This window comes from Engystomops pustulosus, chromosome 4 (genome assembly GCF_040894005.1).
Source record: "Engystomops pustulosus chromosome 4, aEngPut4.maternal, whole genome shotgun sequence".
NCBI lineage: Eukaryota > Metazoa > Chordata > Amphibia > Anura > Leptodactylidae > Engystomops > Engystomops pustulosus.
Window position 1 is genome coordinate 216932425 of NC_092414.1, and position 19107 is coordinate 216951531.

At 49.6% G+C, this 19107-nt stretch overlaps 1 protein-coding gene across 6 annotated transcripts in view; it reads right to left on the reverse strand.

The window, feature by feature from the left end:
* Positions 1–17942, reverse strand: part of MINK1 (misshapen like kinase 1) — a 61113-nt gene extending 43171 nt beyond the window's left edge. For all 6 annotated transcript variants that reach the window (XM_072149958.1, XM_072149956.1, XM_072149955.1 and 3 more), the window contains exon 1: positions 17803–17942. In XM_072149958.1, the coding sequence (XP_072006059.1) occupies positions 17803–17859 (57 nt within the window). In that variant the 5' untranslated portion in view covers positions 17860–17942. The remainder of the gene's footprint in view (positions 1–17802) is intronic.
* Between the last annotated feature and the right edge of the window lie 1165 nt (positions 17943–19107).

Sequence of the window (19107 nt, forward strand, 5' to 3'; positions counted from 1 at the left end):
CAGTCAGGAGGGGGATACAGGTGTAATATATGACCCCCCCCCCTGTGTAATATATACTGTATACAGTCAGGAAGGGGGGGATACAGGTGTTATATATGACCCCCCTGTGTAATATATACTGTATACAGTCAGGAGGGGGGATACAGGTGTTATATATGACCCCCCTGTGTAATATATACTGTATACAGTCAGGAGGGGGATACAGGTGTAATATATAACCCCCCCCCCAGTGTAATATATACTGTATACAGTCAGGAGGGGGGATACAGGTGTAATATATGACCCCCCTGTGTAATACATACTGCTTACAGTCAGGAGGGGGGATACAGGTGTTATATATGACCCCCCTGTGTAATATATACTGTATACAGTCAGGAGGAGGGGGGGGGGATACAGGTGTTATATATGACCCCCCTGTGTAATATATACTGTATACAGTCAGGAGGGGGATACAGGTGTAATATATGACCCCCCTGTGTAATATATACTGTATACAGTCAGGAGGAGGGGGGGGGATACAGGTGTTATATATGACCCCCCTGTGTAATATATACTGTATACAGTCAGGAGGGGGGATACAGGTGTTATATATGACCCCCCCTGTGTAATACATACTGTTTACAGTCAGGAGGGGGATACAGGTGTAATATATGACCCCCCTGTGTAATATATACTGTATACACTCAGGAGGGGAGATACAGGTGATATATATGACCCCCCCCCCTGTGTAATATATACTCTATACAGTCAGGAGGGGGATACAGGTGTAATATATGACCCCCCCTGTGTAATATATACTGTATACAGTCAGGAGGGGGATACAAGTGTAATATATGACCCCCCTGTGTAATATATACTGTATACAGTCAGGAGGGGGGATACAGGTGTTATATATGCCCCCCCCCTGTGTAATATATACTGTATACAGTCAGGAGGGGGGATACAGGTGTGATGTATGACCCCCCCCTGTGTAATATATACTGTATACAGTCAGGAGGGGAGATACAGGTGTAATATATGACCCCCCCAGTGTAATATATACTGTATACACAGTCAGGAGGAGGGGGGGGATACAGGTGTTATATATGACCCCCCTGTGTAATACATACTGTTTACAGTCAGGAGGGGGATACAGGTGTAATATATGACCCCCCTGTGTAATATATACTGTATACAGTCAGGAGGGGGGGATACAGGTGTTATATATGACCCCCCCTGTGTAATATATATTGTATACAGTCAGGAGGGGGATACAGGTGTTATATATGACCCCCCCTGTGTAATATATACTGTATACAGTCAGGAGGGGGATACAGGTGTTATATATGACCCCCCCTGTGTAATATATACTGTATACAGTCAGGAGGGGGATACAGGTGTTATATATGACCCCCCTGTATAATATATACTGTATACAGTCAGGCGGGGGGGATACAGGTGTTATATATGACCCCCCCCCCTGTGTAATATATATTGTATACAGTCAGGAGGGGGATACAGGTGTTATATATGACCCCCCTGTGTAATATATACTGTATACAGTCAAAAGGGGGATACAGGTGTAATATATGACCCCCCTGTGTAATATATACTGTATACAGTAAGGAGGGGGGATACAGGTGTAATATATGGCCCCCCTGTGTAATATATACTGTATACAGTCAGGAGGGGGATACAGGTGTAATATATAACCCCCCCCCCAGTGTAATATATACTGTATACAGTCAGGAGGGGGGATACAGGTGTTATATATGACCCCCCCCTGTGTAATATATACTGTATACAGTCAGGAGGGGGGGGATACAGGTGTTATATATGACCCCCCTGTGTAATATATACTGTATACAGTCAGGAGGGGGGATACAGGTGTTATATGACCCCCCTGTGTAATATATACTGTATACAGTCAGGAGGAGGGGGGGATACAGGTGTTATATATTACCCGCCCCCTGTGTAATATATACTGTATACAGTCAGGAGGGGGATACAAGTATAATATATGACCCCCCTGTGTAATATATACTGTATACAGTCAGGAGGGGGATACAGGTGTTATATATGACCCCCCCTGTGTAATACATACTGTATACACTCAGGAGGGGGGATACAGGTGTTATATATGACCCCCCTGTGTAATGTATACTGTATATAGTCAGGAGCGGGGATACAGGTGTAATATATGACCCCCCTGTGTAATATATACTGTATACAGTCAGGAGGGGGGATACAGGTGTTATATATGACCCCCCTGTGTAATATATACTGTATACAGTCAGGAGGGGGATACAGGTGTAATATATGACCCCTCTGTGTAATATACTGTATACAGTCAGGAGGGGGGATACAGGTGTTATATATGACCCCCCTATGTAATATATACTGTATACAGTCAGGAGGGGGGGTACAGGTGTTATATATGAACCCCCTGTGTAATATATACTGTATACAGTCAGGAGGGGGGTACAGGCGTAATATATGACCCCCCTGTGTAATATATACTGTATACAGTCAGGAGGGGGGATACAGGTGTAATATATGACCCCCCTGTGTAATATATACTGTATACAGTCAGGAGGGGGATACAGGTGTTATATATGACCCCCCCCCCCTGTGTAATATATACTGTATACAGTCAGGAGGGGGATACAGGTGTAATATATGACCCCCCCTGTGTAATATATACTGTATACAGTCAGGAGGGGGGATACAGGTGTTATATATGACCCCCCTGTGTAATATATACTGTATACAGTCAGGAGGGGGATACAGGTGTTATATATGACCCCCCACCTGTGTAATATATACTGTATACAGTCAGGAGGGGGTTACAGGTGTTATATATGACCCCCCTGTGTAATATATACTGTATACAGTCAGGAGGGGGGATACAGGTGTAATATATAACCCACCTGTGTAATATATATTGTATACAGTCAGGAGGGGGATACAGGTGTAATATATGACCCCCCCCAGTGTAATATATACTGTATACAGTCAGGAGGGGGGATACAGGTGTTATATATTACCCCCCCCCCCCCCCCTGGTGTAATATATACTGTATACAGTCAGGAGGGGGATACAGGTGTTATATATGACCCCCCCCCCCTGTGTAATATATACTGTATACAGTCAGGAGGGGGGTACAGGTGTAATATATGACCCCCCTGTGTAATATATACTGTATACAGTCAGGAGGGGGATACAGGTGTAATATATGACCCCCCTGTGTAATATATACTGTATACAGTCAGGAGGGGGATACAGGTGTAATATATGACCCCCCTGTGTAATATATACTGTATACAGTCAGGAGGGGGATACAGGTGTTATATATGACCCCCCCTGTGTAATATATATTGTATACAGTCAGGAGGGGGATACAGGTGTTATATATGACCCCCCCTGTGTAATATATACTGTATACAGTCAGGAGGGGGATACAGGTGTTATATATGACCCCCCTGTGTAATAAATACTGTATACAGTCAGGAGGGGGGATACAGGTGTAATATATGACCCCCCTGTGTAATATATACTGTATACAGTCAGGAGGGGGATACAGGTGTAATATATAACCCCCCCCCCCCCCCAGTGTAATATATACTGTATACAGTCAGGAGGGGGGATACAGGTGTTATATATGACCCCCCCTGTGTAATATATACTGTATACAGTCAGGAGGGGGGGATACAGGTGTTATATATGACCCCCCTGTGTAATATATACTGTATACAGTCAGGAGGGGGATACAGGTGTTATATATGACCCCCCTGTGTAATATATACTGTATACAGTCAGGAGGGGAGATACAGGTGTAATATATGACCCCCCTGTGTAATATATACTGTATACAGTCAGGAGGGGAGATACAGGTGTAATATATGACCCCCCTGTGTAATATATACTGTATACAGTCAGGAGGGGAGATACAGGTGTAATATATGACCCCCCTGTGTAATATATACTGTATACAGTCAGGAGGGGGGATACAGGTGTAAATATATGACCCCCCTATGTAATATATACTGTATACAGTCAGGAGGGGGATACAGGTGTAATATATGACCCCCCTGTGTAATATATACTGTATACAGTCAGGAGGGGGGGATACAGGTGTTATATATGACCCCCCCTGTGTAATATATACCGTATACAGTCAGGAGGGGGGGATACAGGTGTTATATATGACCCCCCCTGTGTAATATATACTGTATACAGTCAGGAGGGGAGATACAGGTGTAATATATGACCCCCCCAGTGTAATATATACTGTATACACAGTCAGGAGGAGGGGGGGGATACAGGTGTTATATATGACCCCCCTGTGTAATACATACTGTTTACAGTCAGGAGGGGGATACAGGTGTAATATATGACCCCCCTGTGTAATATATACTGTATACAGTCAGGAGGGGGGGATACAGGTGTTATATATGACCCCCCCTGTGTAATATATATTGTATACAGTCAGGAGGGGGATACAGGTGTTATATATGACCCCCCCTGTGTAATATATACTGTATACAGTCAGGAGGGGGATACAGGTGTTATATATGACCCCCCCTGTGTAATATATACTGTATACAGTCAGGAGGGGGATACAGGTGTTATATATGACCCCCCTGTATAATATATACTGTATACAGTCAGGCGGGGGGGATACAGGTGTTATATATGACCCCCCCCCTGTGTAATATATATTGTATACAGTCAGGAGGGGGATACAGGTGTTATATATGACCCCCCTGTGTAATATATACTGTATACAGTCAGGAGGGGGATACAGGTGTAATATATGACCCCCCTGTGTAATATATACTGTATACAGTAAGGAGGGGGGATACAGGTGTAATATATGGCCCCCCTGTGTAATATATACTGTATACAGTCAGGAGGGGGATACAGGTGTAATATATAACCCCCCCCCCAGTGTAATATATACTGTATACAGTCAGGAGGGGGGATACAGGTGTTATATATGACCCCCCCCTGTGTAATATATACTGTATACAGTCAGGAGGGGGGGGATACAGGTGTTATATATGACCCCCCTGTGTAATATATACTGTATACAGTCAGGAGGGGGGATACAGGTGTTATATGACCCCCCTGTGTAATATATACTGTATACAGTCAGGAGGAGGGGGGGATACAGGTGTTATATATTACCCGCCCCCTGTGTAATATATACTGTATACAGTCAGGAGGGGGATACAAGTATAATATATGACCCCCCTGTGTAATATATACTGTATACAGTCAGGAGGGGGATACAGGTGTTATATATGACCCCCCCTGTGTAATACATACTGTATACACTCAGGAGGGGGGATACAGGTGTTATATATGACCCCCCTGTGTAATGTATACTGTATATAGTCAGGAGCGGGGATACAGGTGTAATATATGACCCCCCTGTGTAATATATACTGTATACAGTCAGGAGGGGGGATACAGGTGTTATATATGACCCCCCTGTGTAATATATACTGTATACAGTCAGGAGGGGGATACAGGTGTAATATATGACCCCTCTGTGTAATATACTGTATACAGTCAGGAGGGGGGATACAGGTGTTATATATGACCCCCCTTTGTAATATATACTGTATACAGTCAGGAGGGGGGGTACAGGTGTTATATATGAACCCCCTGTGTAATATATACTGTATACAGTCAGGAGGGGGGTACAGGCGTAATATATGACCCCCCTGTGTAATATATACTGTATACAGTCAGGAGGGGGGATACAGGTGTAATATATGACCCCCCTGTGTAATATATACTGTATACAGTCAGGAGGGGGATACAGGTGTTATATATGAACCCCCCCCTGTGTAATATATACTGTATACAGTCAGGAGGGGGATACAGGTGTAATATATGACCCCCCCTGTGTAATATATACTGTATACAGTCAGGAGGGGGGATACAGGTGTTATATATGACCCCCCTGTGTAATATATACTGTATACAGTCAGGAGGGGGATACAGGTGTTATATATGACCCCCCCCCCTGTGTAATATATACTGTATACAGTCAGGAGGGGGATACAGGTGTTATATATGACCCCCCACCTGTGTAATATATACTGTATACAGTCAGGAGGGGGTTACAGGTGTTATATATGACCCCCCTGTGTAATATATACTGTATACAGTCAGGAGGGGGGATACAGGTGTAATATATAACCCACCTGTGTAATATATATTGTATACAGTCAGGAGGGGGATACAGGTGTAATATATGACCCCCCCCAGTGTAATATATACTGTATACAGTCAGGAGGGGGGATACAGGTGTTATATATTACCCCCCCCCCCCCTGGTGTAATATATACTGTATACAGTCAGGAGGGGGATACAGGTGTTATATATGACCCCCCCCCCTGTGTAATATATACTGTATACAGTCAGGAGGGGGGATACAGGTGTAATATATGACCCCCCTGTGTAATATATACTGTATACAGTCAGGAGGGGGGTACAGGTGTAATATATGACCCCCCTGTGTAATATATACTGTATACAGTCAGGAGGGGGATACAGGTGTAATATATGACCCCCCTGTGTAATATATACTGTATACAGTCAGGAGGGGGATACAGGTGTAATATATGACCCCCCTGTGTAATATATACTGTAAACAGTCAGGAGGGGGATACAGGTGTTATATATGACCCCCCCTGTGTAATATATATTGTATACAGTCAGGAGGGGGATACAGGTGTTATATATGACCCCCCCTGTGTAATATATACTGTATACAGTCAGGAGGGGGATACAGGTGTTATATATGACCCCCCTGTGTAATAAATACTGTATACAGTCAGGAGGGGGGATACAGGTGTAATATATGACCCCCCTGTGTAATATATACTGTATACAGTCAGGAGGGGGATACAGGTGTAATATATAACCCCCCCCCCCCAGTGTAATATATACTGTATACAGTCAGGAGGGGGGATACAGGTGTTATATATGACCCCCCCTGTGTAATATATACTGTATACAGTCAGGAGGGGGGGATACAGGTGTTATATATGACCCCCCTGTGTAATATATACTGTATACAGTCAGGAGGGGGATACAGGTGTTATATATGACCCCCCTGTGTAATATATACTGTATACAGTCAGGAGGGGAGATACAGGTGTAATATATGACCCCCCTGTGTAATATATACTGTATACAGTCAGGAGGGGGGATACAGGTGTAAATATATGACCCCCCTATGTAATATATACTGTATACAGTCAGGAGGGGGATACAGGTGTAATATATGACCCCCCTGTGTAATATATACTGTATACAGTCAGGAGGGGGGGATACAGGTGTTATATATGACCCCCCCTGTGTAATATATACCGTATACAGTCAGGAGGGGGGGATACAGGTGTTATATATGACCCCCCTGTGTAATATATACTGTATACAGTCAGGAGGGGGGATACAGGTGATATATGACCCCCCTGTATAATATATACTGTATACAGTCAGGAGGGGGGATACAGGTGATATATGACCCCCCTGTATAATATATACTGTATACAGTCAGGAGGGGGGATACAGGTGTTATATATGACCCCCCTGTATAATATATACTGTATACAGTCAGGAGGGGGGATACAGGTGATATATGACCCCCCTGTATAATATATACTGTATACAGTCAGGAGGGGGGATACAGGTGATATATGACCCCCCTGTATAATATATACTGTATACAGTCAGGAGGGGGGATACAGGTGTTATATATGACCCCCCTGTATAATATATACTGTATACAGTCAGGAGGGGGGGATACAGGTGTTATATATGACCCCCCTGTGTAATATATACTGTATACAGTCAGGAGGGGGGATACAGGTGTTATATATGACCCCCCTGTGTAATATACTGTATACAGTCAGGAGGGGGGATACAGGTGTTATATATGACCCCCCCTGTGTAATATATACTAAATACAGTCAGGAGGGGGGGGGATACTATATATTAGGCCTCTTCAGTGTTCCGGATTTTCCGTGTTGCTCCTGGCACATTTCCCATACTGCACTGCAGCAGCCGCTATTCTGTCAGCAGTTTCGGGAATATTAACCCCATGCTTCCTGTAGTCAGGGGAACAGGGACGGATCAGTCATCTGTAACAAGAGACAGATTTACATTACGCAGTCCCTCCAGCAGGGGGCGGTATACACACTGTACCCTATGGCAAGGCTCCTATTTATAGGCTCCACATAAGCTGTAGGGCACAGCTGAGAAGTCACAGGAGAAGCCTCAGTGCCCACCTACCTCAGAACCACGGGCCTACCCAGTGACCCACTGTGCTGATACTATGCTCCTAACAGAGGGTATAACATATTATACTCCAGTCACATCCAGAGCTGCAGCCGCTGTGCCGATACTATGCTCCTAACAGAGGATATAACATATTATACTCCAATCACATCCAGAGCTGCAGCCGCTGTGCCGATACTATGCTCCCAACATAGGGTATAACATATTATACTCCAGTCACATCCAGAGCTGCAGCAGCTGTGCCGATACTATGCTCCTAACAGAGGGTATAACATATTATACTCCAGTCACATCCAGAGCTGCAGCCGCTGTGCCGATACTATGCTCCTAACAGAGGGTATAACATATTATACTCCAATCACATCCAGAGCTGCAGCCGCTGTGCCGCTACTATGCTCCTAACAGAGGATATAACATATTATACTCCAATCACATCCAGAGCTGCAGCCGCTGTGCCGCTACTATGCTCCTAACAGAGGGTATAACATATTATACTCCAATCACATCCAGAGCTGCAGCCGCTGTGCCGATACTATGCTCCTAACAGAGGATATAACATATTATACTCCAATCACATCCAGAGCTGCAGCCGCTGTGCCGCTACTATACTCCTAACAGAGGATATAACATATTATATACCAATCACATCCAGAGCTGCAGCCGCTGTGCCGATACTATGCTCCTAACAGAGGGTATTATATATTATACTCCAGTCACATCCAGAGCTGCAGCCGCTGTGCCGATACTATGCTCCTAACAGAGGGTATTGTATATTATACTCCAGTCACATCCAGAGCTGCAGAAGCTGTGCCGATACTATGCTCAAAACAGAGGGTATTGTATATTATACTCCAGTCACATCCAGAGCTGCAGAAGCTGTGCCGATACTATGCTCCTAACAGACGGTATTGTATATTATACTCCAGTCACATCCAGAGCTTCAGAAGCTGTGCCGATACTATGCTCCTAACAGAGGGCATTATCAATTATACTCCAGTCACATCCAGAGCTGCAGAAGCTGTGCCGATACTATGCTCCTAACAGAGGGCATTATCAATTATACTCCAGTCACATCCAGAGCTCTCTCTGTCACTCACTCTCCCAGTCTGTCTCTCTGTCACTCACTCTCCTCTCATTTCTGGCTCTCTGTCACTCACTCTCCCCGTCCGTCTCTCCGTCACTCACTCTCCCCCCGTCCGTCTCTCCGTCACTCACTCTCCCCCCGTCCGTCTCTCCGTCACTCACTCTCCCCCCGTCCGTCTCTCCGTCACTCACTCTCCCCCCGTCCGTCTCTCCGTCACTCACTCTTTCCCCGTCCGTCTCTCCGTCACTCACTCTTTCCCCGTCCGTCTCTCCGTCACTCACTCTTTCCCCGTCCGTCTCTCCGTCACTCACTCTTTCCCCGTCCGTCTCTCCGTCACTCACTCTTTCCCCGTCCGTCTCTCCGTCACTCACTCTTTCCCCGTCCGTCTCTCCGTCACTCACTCTTTCCCCGTCCGTCTCTCCGTCACTCACTCTTTCCCCGTCCGTCTCTCCGTCACTCACTCTTTCCCCGTCCGTCTCTCCGTCACTCACTCTTTCCCCGTCCGTCTCTCCGTCACTCACTCTTTCCCCGTCCGTCTCTCCGTCACTCACTCTTTCCCCGTCCGTCTCTCCGTCACTCACTCTTTCCCCGTCCGTCTCTCCGTCACTCACTCTTTCCCCGTCCGTCTCTCCGTCACTCACTCTTTCCCCGTCCGTCTCTCCGTCACTCACTCTTTCCCCGTCCGTCTCTCCGTCACTCACTCTTTCCCCGTCCGTCTCTCCGTCACTCACTCTTTCCCCGTCCGTCTCTCCGTCACTCACTCTTTCCCCGTCCGTCTCTCCGTCACTCACTCTTTCCCCGTCCGTCTCTCCGTCACTCACTCTTTCCCCGTCCGTCTCTCCGTCACTCACTCTTTCCCCGTCCGTCTCTCCGTCACTCACTCTTTCCCCGTCCGTCTCTCCGTCACTCACTCTCCCCGTCCGTCTCTCCGTCACTCACTCTCCCCGTCCGTCTCTCCGTCACTCACTCTCCCCGTCCGTCTCTCCGTCACTCACTCTTTCCCCGTCCGTCTCTCCGTCACTCACTCTTTCCCCGTCCGTCTCTCCGTCACTCACTCTTTCCCCGTCCGTCTCTCCGTCACTCACTCTCCCCGTCCGTCTCTCCGTCACTCACTCTCCCCGTCCGTCTCTCCGTCACTCACTCTCCCCGTCCGTCTCTCCGTCACTCACTCTTTCCCCGTCCGTCTCTCCGTCACTCACTCTTTCCCCGTCCGTCTCTCCGTCACTCACTCTTTCCCCGTCCGTCTCTCCGTCACTCACTCTTTCCCCGTCCGTCTCTCCGTCACTCACTCTTTCCCCGTCCGTCTCTCCGTCACTCACTCTTTCCCCGTCCGTCTCTCCGTCACTCACTCTTTCCCCGTCCGTCTCTCCGTCACTCACTCTTTCCCCGTCCGTCTCTCCGTCACTCACTCTTTCCCCGTCCGTCTCTCCGTCACTCACTCTTTCCCCGTCCGTCTCTCCGTCACTCACTCTTTCCCCGTCCGTCTCTCCGTCACTCACTCTTTCCCCGTCCGTCTCTCCGTCACTCACTCTTTCCCCGTCCGTCTCTCCGTCACTCACTCTTTCCCCGTCCGTCTCTCCGTCACTCACTCTCCCCGTCCGTCTCTCCGTCACTCACTCTCCCCGTCCGTCTCTCCGTCACTCACTCTCCCCGTCCGTCTCTCCGTCACTCACTCTTTCCCCGTCCGTCTCTCCGTCACTCACTCTTTCCCCGTCCGTCTCTCCGTCACTCACTCTTTCCCCGTCCGTCTCTCCGTCACTCACTCTCCCCGTCCGTCTCTCCGTCACTCACTCTCCCCGTCCGTCTCTCCGTCACTCACTCTCCCCGTCCGTCTCTCCGTCACTCACTCTTTCCCCGTCCGTCTCTCCGTCACTCACTCTTTCCCCGTCCGTCTCTCCGTCACTCACTCTTTCCCCGTCCGTCTCTCCGTCACTCACTCTCCCTGTCTGTCTCTCTGTCTCTCACTCTCCCTCTCTGTCTCTGTGTCACTCACTCTCCCTGTCCGTCTCTCTGTCACTCACTCTCCCCGTCTGTCTCTGTGGCACTCACTCTCCTCTCATTTCTGTCTCTCTATCCATCTTACCTCACAAATAATAATAATCATTGCCTATAGTAACCAATCACAGCTCAGAGCTCATATTAATGTTCTGTGGCAGAACAGCAACCAATCACGGCTCAGCTTCCAACTGCCTCAGCAGCAGCAGACGTAGACAATGGCTCCTGTATATGGTGGGTAATAAGTAAATTTTGGAAAGTGCAGGGTGAAAATTTCAGGTCAAAACGGAATCTATGACGTTCCCCGGGTCACAGAAAGTGACTGCATAATGTGATGACTGTAAATGTGACGGTGCAGATTCCTTTTGTGGACACACACATACATACACTCAGCTTTATATCTAATATATAAAGCTTAGTGAGTGTGTATGTATATATATGTGTATGCATGTGTGTATACATGTATGTATGTGTATATATATATGTATGCATTTGTGTATTTATTTGTGTATATATTTATGTGTATACATGTATTTGTATCTATGTATGTATGTGTATACATGTATTTGTATCTATGTATGCATGTGTATACATGTATGTGTGTATACATGTATGTGTATCTATGTATATATATGTGTATACATGTATGTGTATCTATGTATGTATGTGTATACATGTATGTATAAGTGTTAGTATGTGTATACATGTGTGTGTATACCTGTATGTATGTGTGTATGTATGTGTATATATGTATGTATATACATGTGTATGCATGTGTGTGTGTATACCTGTATGTGTGTATGTATATATATGTGTATACATGTGTGTGTGTATACATGTATGTGTAAACATGTATGTATGTATGTATGTATGTATGTATGTGTGTGTATGTGTGTCCGCTAAAGGAATCTGCACTGTCCATATACAGGAGCTATTGTCTGCTGCTGCTGTTGCCGCAGTTGGAAGCTGAGCCGTGATTGGTTGCTGTTCTGCCACAGGTCATTCATATGAGCTCGGAGCTGTGATTGACTACTACAGGCAATGAGTATAAACCGCTTATGTGTGAGGTAAGATGGATAGGGATACAGAGATAGGGGGCGATTAACAGAGGTGTCTGAGGTAAAACTGTTCCAGTTGCCCATGGAAACCAATAACAGATCAGCTGTAATTTTATATCCAGCTGTGGGAAAATGAAAGCTGAGCCCTGATTTGTTGCCATGGGCAACTAGAACAGTTCTGCTCTCAGACACTTCTGATAAATCCCCCCATAGACAAAGTGACAGTGGGAAACAGAGAGAGTCACTGGAATGAGAGTGCCCGAGACACAGTCACTGGAATGAGAGTGCCCGAGACACAGTCACTGGAATGAGAGTGCCAGAGACAGACAGTGCGTCTATATATAAAATATTTTTGTTAACCCATTCTATTTTGTTACAGCTCAGAGCAGTTATTTAGGCCAGGAGCTACACTAGTGAGCCTCATCAGGAGCATGCCCAGGTGTTGTAGAGAGGTCATACAGGCACGTGGAGGTCAGACACACACTACTGAGCCTCTTCAGGAGCATGTCCAGGTGTTGTAGAGAGGTCATACAGGCACGTGGAGGCCACACACAATACTGAGCCTCATCAGGAGCATGCCCAGGTGTTGTAGAGAGGTCATACAGGCACGTGGAGGTCAGACACACACTACTGAGCCTCTTCAGGAGCATGCCCAGGTGTTGTAGAGAGGTCATACAGGCACGTGGAGGCCACACACACTACTGAGCCTCTTCAGGAGCATGCCCAGGTGTTGTAGAGAGGTCATACAGGCACGTGGAGGTCAGACACACACTACTGAGCCTCTTCAGGAGCATGTCCAGGTGTTATAGAGAGGTCATACAGGCACGTGGAGGCCACACACAATACTGAGCCTCATCAGGAGCATGCCCAGGTGTTGTAGAGAGGTCATACAGGCACGTGGAGGTCAGACACACACTACTGAGCCTCATCAGGAGCATGCCCAGGTGTTGTAGAGAGGTCATACAGGCACGTGGAGGCCACACACAATACTGAGCCTCATCAGGAGCATGCCCAGGTGTTGTAGAGAGGTCATACAGGCACGTGGAGGTCAGACACACACTACTGAGCCTCTTCAGGAGCATGCCCAGGTGTTGTAGAGAGGTCATACAGGCACGTGGAGGCCACACACACTACTGAGCCTCTTCAGGAGCATGCCCAGGTGTTGTAGAGAGGTCATACAGGCACGTGGAGGCCACACACAATACTGAGCCTCATCAGGAGCATGCCCAGGTGTTGTAGAGAGGTCATACAGGCACGTGGAGGTCAGACAAACACTACTGAGCCTCTTCAGGAGCATGCCCAGGTGTTGTAGAGAGGTCATACAGGCACGTGGAGGCCACACACACTAGCGAGCCTCATCAGGAGCATGCCCAGGTGTTGTAGAGAGGTCATACAGGCACGTGGAGGTCACACACACACTACTGAGCCTCTTCAGGAGCATGCCCAGGTGTTGTAGAGAGGTCATACAGGCACGTGGAGGCCACACACACTACTGAGCCTCTTCAGGAGCATGTCCAGGTGTTGTAGAGAGGTCATACAGGCACGTGGAGGCCACACACAATACTGAGCCTCATCAGGAGCATGCCCAGGTGTTGTAGAGAGGTCATACAGGCACGTGGAGGTCACACACACTACTGAGCCTCATCAGGAGCATGCCCAGGTGTTGTAGAGAGGTTATACAGGCACGTGGAGGTCACACACACTACTGAGCCTCATCAGGAGCATGCCCAGGTGGTGTAGAGAGGTCATACAGGAATGTGGAGGTCACACACACTACTGAGCCTCTTCAGGAGCATGCCCAGGTGTTGTAGGGAGGTCATACAGGAATGTGGAGGTCACACACACTACTGAGCCTCATCAGGAGCATGCCCAGGTGTTGTAGGGAGGTCATACAGGAATGTAGAGGCCACACACACTACTGAGCCTCATCAGGAGCATGCCCAGGTGGTGTAGAGAGGTCATACAGGAATGTGGAGGTCACACACACTACTGAGCCTCTTCAGGAGCATGCCCAGGTGTTGTAGAGAGGTCATACAGGCACGTGGAGGCCACACACACTACTGAGCCTCTTCAGGAGCATGTCCAGGTGTTGTAGAGAGGTCATACAGGCACGTGGAGGCCACACACAATACTGAGCCTCATCAGGAGCATGCCCAGGTGTTGTAGAGAGGTCATACAGGCACGTGGAGGTCAGACACACACTACTGAGCCTCTTCAGGAGCATGTCCAGGTGTTGTAGAGAGGTTATACAGGCACGTGGAGGCCACACACAATACTGAGCCTCATCAGGAGCATGCCCAGGTGTTGTAGAGAGGTCATACAGGCACGTGGAGGTCACACACACTACTGAGCCTCATCAGGAGCATGCCCAGGTGTTGTAGAGAGGTTATACAGGCACGTGGAGGTCACACACACTACTGAGCCTCATCAGGAGCATGCCCAGGTGTTGTAGAGAGGTCATACAGGCACGTGGAGGTCAGACACACACTACTGAGCCTCATCAGGAGCATGCCCAGGTGGTGTAGAGAGGTCATACAGGAATGTGGAGGTCACACACACTACTGAGCCTCTTCAGGAGCATGCCCAGGTGTTGTAGGGAGGTCATACAGGAATGTGGAGGTCACACACACTACTGAGCCTCATCAGGAGCATGCCCAGGTGTTGTAGGGAGGTCATACAGGAATGTAGAGGCCACACACACTACTGAGCCTCATCAGGAGCATGCCCAGGTGTTGTAGGGAGGTCATACAGGAATGTGGAGGCCACACACACTACTGAGCCTCATCAGGAGCATGCCCAGGTGGTGTAGAGAGGTCATACAGGAATGTGGAGGTCAGACACACACTACTGAGCCTCATCAGGAGCATGCCCAGGTGGTGTAGAGAGGTCATACAGGAATGTAGAGGCCACACACACTACTGAGCCTCATCAGGAGCATGCCCAGGTGGTGTAGAGAGGTCATACAGGCACGTGGAGGCCACACACACTACTGATCCAGCAGCTCTTGATGTGACTGGAGTGTCAGATGTGAGCCGCACCACAACGGCCAACCTAGGAAGGAGAGCCACAGGAGCCACTGGAAGGCGCTTTGTATCTGTGAAAAGATCTCCGCTGCCTGTCAGGGAATAAATACCCTTCACCTCACCACTTATACAGTAACAAACTCCCCTGGTCCTGCACCGTCCATCTGACCAGACATCAGCTCAGGCCTAAGCTCAAACACTGAAACAACCCCCCCATAACTGCTCACAGCAGAGACCCCATTACTTCCCCAATCACTTCCTTTTAACAACACAGTCGCTGTGACAACCAGCGTAACACTGCGTCACAGCAAGCTCCGGTTACCGTAGTAACAGAGAGCAGTGATCACATGATGAGAGTGGTTGTGCTGCGGCTGAGAATGATGGGGGTCACACATCCCCTCCTCATAGTCTGTTACTAGTGTGAGATACAATGTATCAGTGAGCAGAGCAGCCTGGATACAAGTAGCTGAGGACAGACATGAGTAATGGATACCAGAGCATCCCCTCCCAGGAAGCACTGCCGATACCAGATTATTCCCCTCCCAGGTTGCACTGCCGATACCAGAGTATTCCCGTCCCAGGTTGCACTGCCGCTACCAGAGTATTCCCCTCCCAGGTTGAACTGCCGCTACCAGAGTATTCCCCTCCCAGGATGCACTCCCGATACCAGAGTATTCCCCTCCCAGGTTGCACTGCCGATACCAGAGTATTCCCCTCCCAGGTTGCACTGCCGCTACCAGAGTATTCCCCTCCCAGGTTGCACTGCCGCTACCAGAGTATTCCCCTCCCACGATGCACTGCCGATACAGAAGTATTCCCCTCCCACGATGCACTCCCGATGCCGAAGTATTCCCCACCCACGATGCACTCCCACGATGCCGAAGTATTCCCCACCCATGATGCACTCCCGATGCCGAAGTATTCCCCTCCCACGATGCACTCCCGATGCCGAAGTATTCCCCTCCCACGATGCACTCCCGATGCCGAAGTATTCCCCTCCCACGATGCACTCCCGATGCCGAAGTATTCCCCTCCCACGATGCACTCCCGATGCCGAAGTATTCCCCTCCCACGATGCACTCCCGATGCCGAAGTATTCCCCTCCCACGATGCACTCCCGATGCCGAAGTATTCCCCTCCCACGATGCACTCCCGATGCCGAAGTATTCCCCTCCCACGATGCACTCCCGATGCCGAAGTATTCCCCTCCCACGATGCACTCCCGATGCCGAAGTATTCCCCTCCCACGATGCACTCCCGATGCCGAAGTATTCCCCTCCCACGATGCACTCCCCATGCTGAAGTATTCCTGGCAAAGGGCGGCACGGTGGCTGAGTGAGTAGCACATCTGCCTTGCAGCACTGGAGTCCTGGGTTCGAATCCCACCCAGGTCAACATCTGCAAAGAGTTTGTATGTTCTCTCCGTGTTTGCGTGGGTTTCCTCCGGGTACTCCGGTTTCCTCCCACACTCCAAAACATACTGTTAGGTTGTTTAGATTGTGAGCCCCATGGGGACAGGGACCAGTTTGCCATGCTTTGTACAGCGCTGCGTAATCTGTGTGCGCTATATAAATAAAGAATTATTATTATTATTATTAAAGCGTCCACCCCCATGATGCACTGCCTATACCAGAGCGTCCAATGATGCACAGAGTGTCAGCTCCTGGGCCCAGTCTCCCCCCGCACAGAATGTCAGCTCCTGGGCCCAGTCTCCCCCCGCACAGAGTGTCAGCTCCTGGGCCCAGTCTCCCCCCGCACAGAGTGTCAGCTCCTGGGCCCAGTCTCCCCCCGCACAGAGTGTCAGCTCCTGGGCCCAGTCTCCCCCCGCACAGAGTGTCAGCTCCTGGGCCCAGTCTCCCCCCGCACAGAGTGTCAGCTCCTGGGCCCAGTCTCCCCCCGCACAGAGTGTCAGCTCCTGGGCCCAGTCTCCCCCCGCACAGAGTGTCAGCTCCTGGGCCCAGTCTCCTCCCGCACAGAGTGTCAGCTCCTGGGCCCAGTCTCCTCCCGCACAGAGTGTCAGCTCCTGGGCCCAGTCTCCTCCCGCACAGAGTGTCAGCTCCTGGGCCCAGTCTCCTCCCGCACAGAGTGTCAGCTCCTGGGCCCAGTCTCCCGCCGCACAGTGTGTCAGCTCCTGGGCCCAGTCTCCCGCCGCACAGTGTGTCAGCTCCTGGGTCCAGTCTCCCCCCGCACAGTGTGTCAGCTCCTGGGTGCAGTCTCCCCCCGCACAGAGTGTCAGCTCCTGGGCCCAGTCTCCTCCCGCACAGAGTGTCAGTTTCTCCTGCACAGAGTGTCAGCTCCTGGGCCTGCATGCACACCCCCTCCCCACATGATCCCCTGTTCTTACCCTGAGTGCAGAGAGGTCGATGTCGTCCAGGCTCCGGGCTGGGGGGTCGGCCGCCATGTTTTGGCTGTTCCTCAGGTGGTGGCACTAGGCTCGGCTCCTCACATCACTGGACACACACGATGCTACAAGGTCCGGGGGATCACACACAGCAGCTGCAGTGAGTCACATGCTGCTGCAGACGTGACACCCACACTACAAACACAGCAACACGAGGGCCTGCTGCAGCCCCCAAGGATGCCCACCCGGGGGTCTCCTGCTATCAGGAAGCTGCGGACTGTGCGGAGGGGATGCAAGGCTCTGGGGTCAGTAGAGTCACTATAGACATGCAGGGGACTCCTATTATTGTGACAGCCGCTCCAGATGGCAATATAGACAGTTGTAGGGGCGCAGTCCTTGTAACAGCCGCTCCAGAGTTGTCTGTATACAGTTACAGAGGCACAGTCTTTGTGACAGCCGCTCCTGATTTCAAAACAGAAAGTAGCGGGTGCACAGTCCTTGTAATAGCCACTCCGGGGAGTCTCCTTAGAGAGTTGAGTGCACAGTCCTTGTAACAGCCGCTCCCGGGGTCAAAAGAGAAGGTAGATGGTGCACAGTCCTTGTGACAGCCGCTCTGGGGGTCTCTGTAGACAGTTCTAGGGGCGCAGTCTATGTGACAGCTGCTCCGGGGGTCTCTGTAGACAGTTCTAGGAGCACAGTCCTTGTGACAGCTGCTCCCTGGGTCTCTGTAGACAGTTCTAGAAGCACAGTCTATGTGACAGATGCTCCAGGGGTCTCTGTAGACAGTTGTAGGGGCACAGTCTGTTTGACAGCCGCTCCAGGGGTCTCTGTAGACTGGTTTAGGGGCGCAGTCTATGTGACAGCCGCTCCGGGGGTCTCTGTAGACAGCTCTAGGGGCGCAGTCTATGTGACAGCCGCTCCGGGGGTCTCTGTAAACAGGTGTAGGGGCGCAGTCTGTGTGACAGCCGCTTCGGGAGTCTCCGTAGACAGGTGTATGGGCGCAGTCTGTGTGACAGCCGCTCCGGGGGTCTCTGTAGACAGTTCTAGGGGCGCAGTCTATGTGAAAGCTGCTCCGGGGGTCTCTGTAGACAGTTCTAGGGGCGCAGTCTATGTGAAAGCCTCTCCGGGGGTCTCTGTAAACAGGTTTAGGGGCACAGTCTATGTGACAGCCGCTCCGGGGGTTTCTGTAGACAGGTGTAGGGGTGCAGTCTATGTGACAGCCGCTCCGGGGGTCTCTGTAGACAGTTCTAGGGGCGCAGTCTATGTGACAGCCGCTCCGGGGGTTTTTGTAGACAGGTGTAGGGGTGC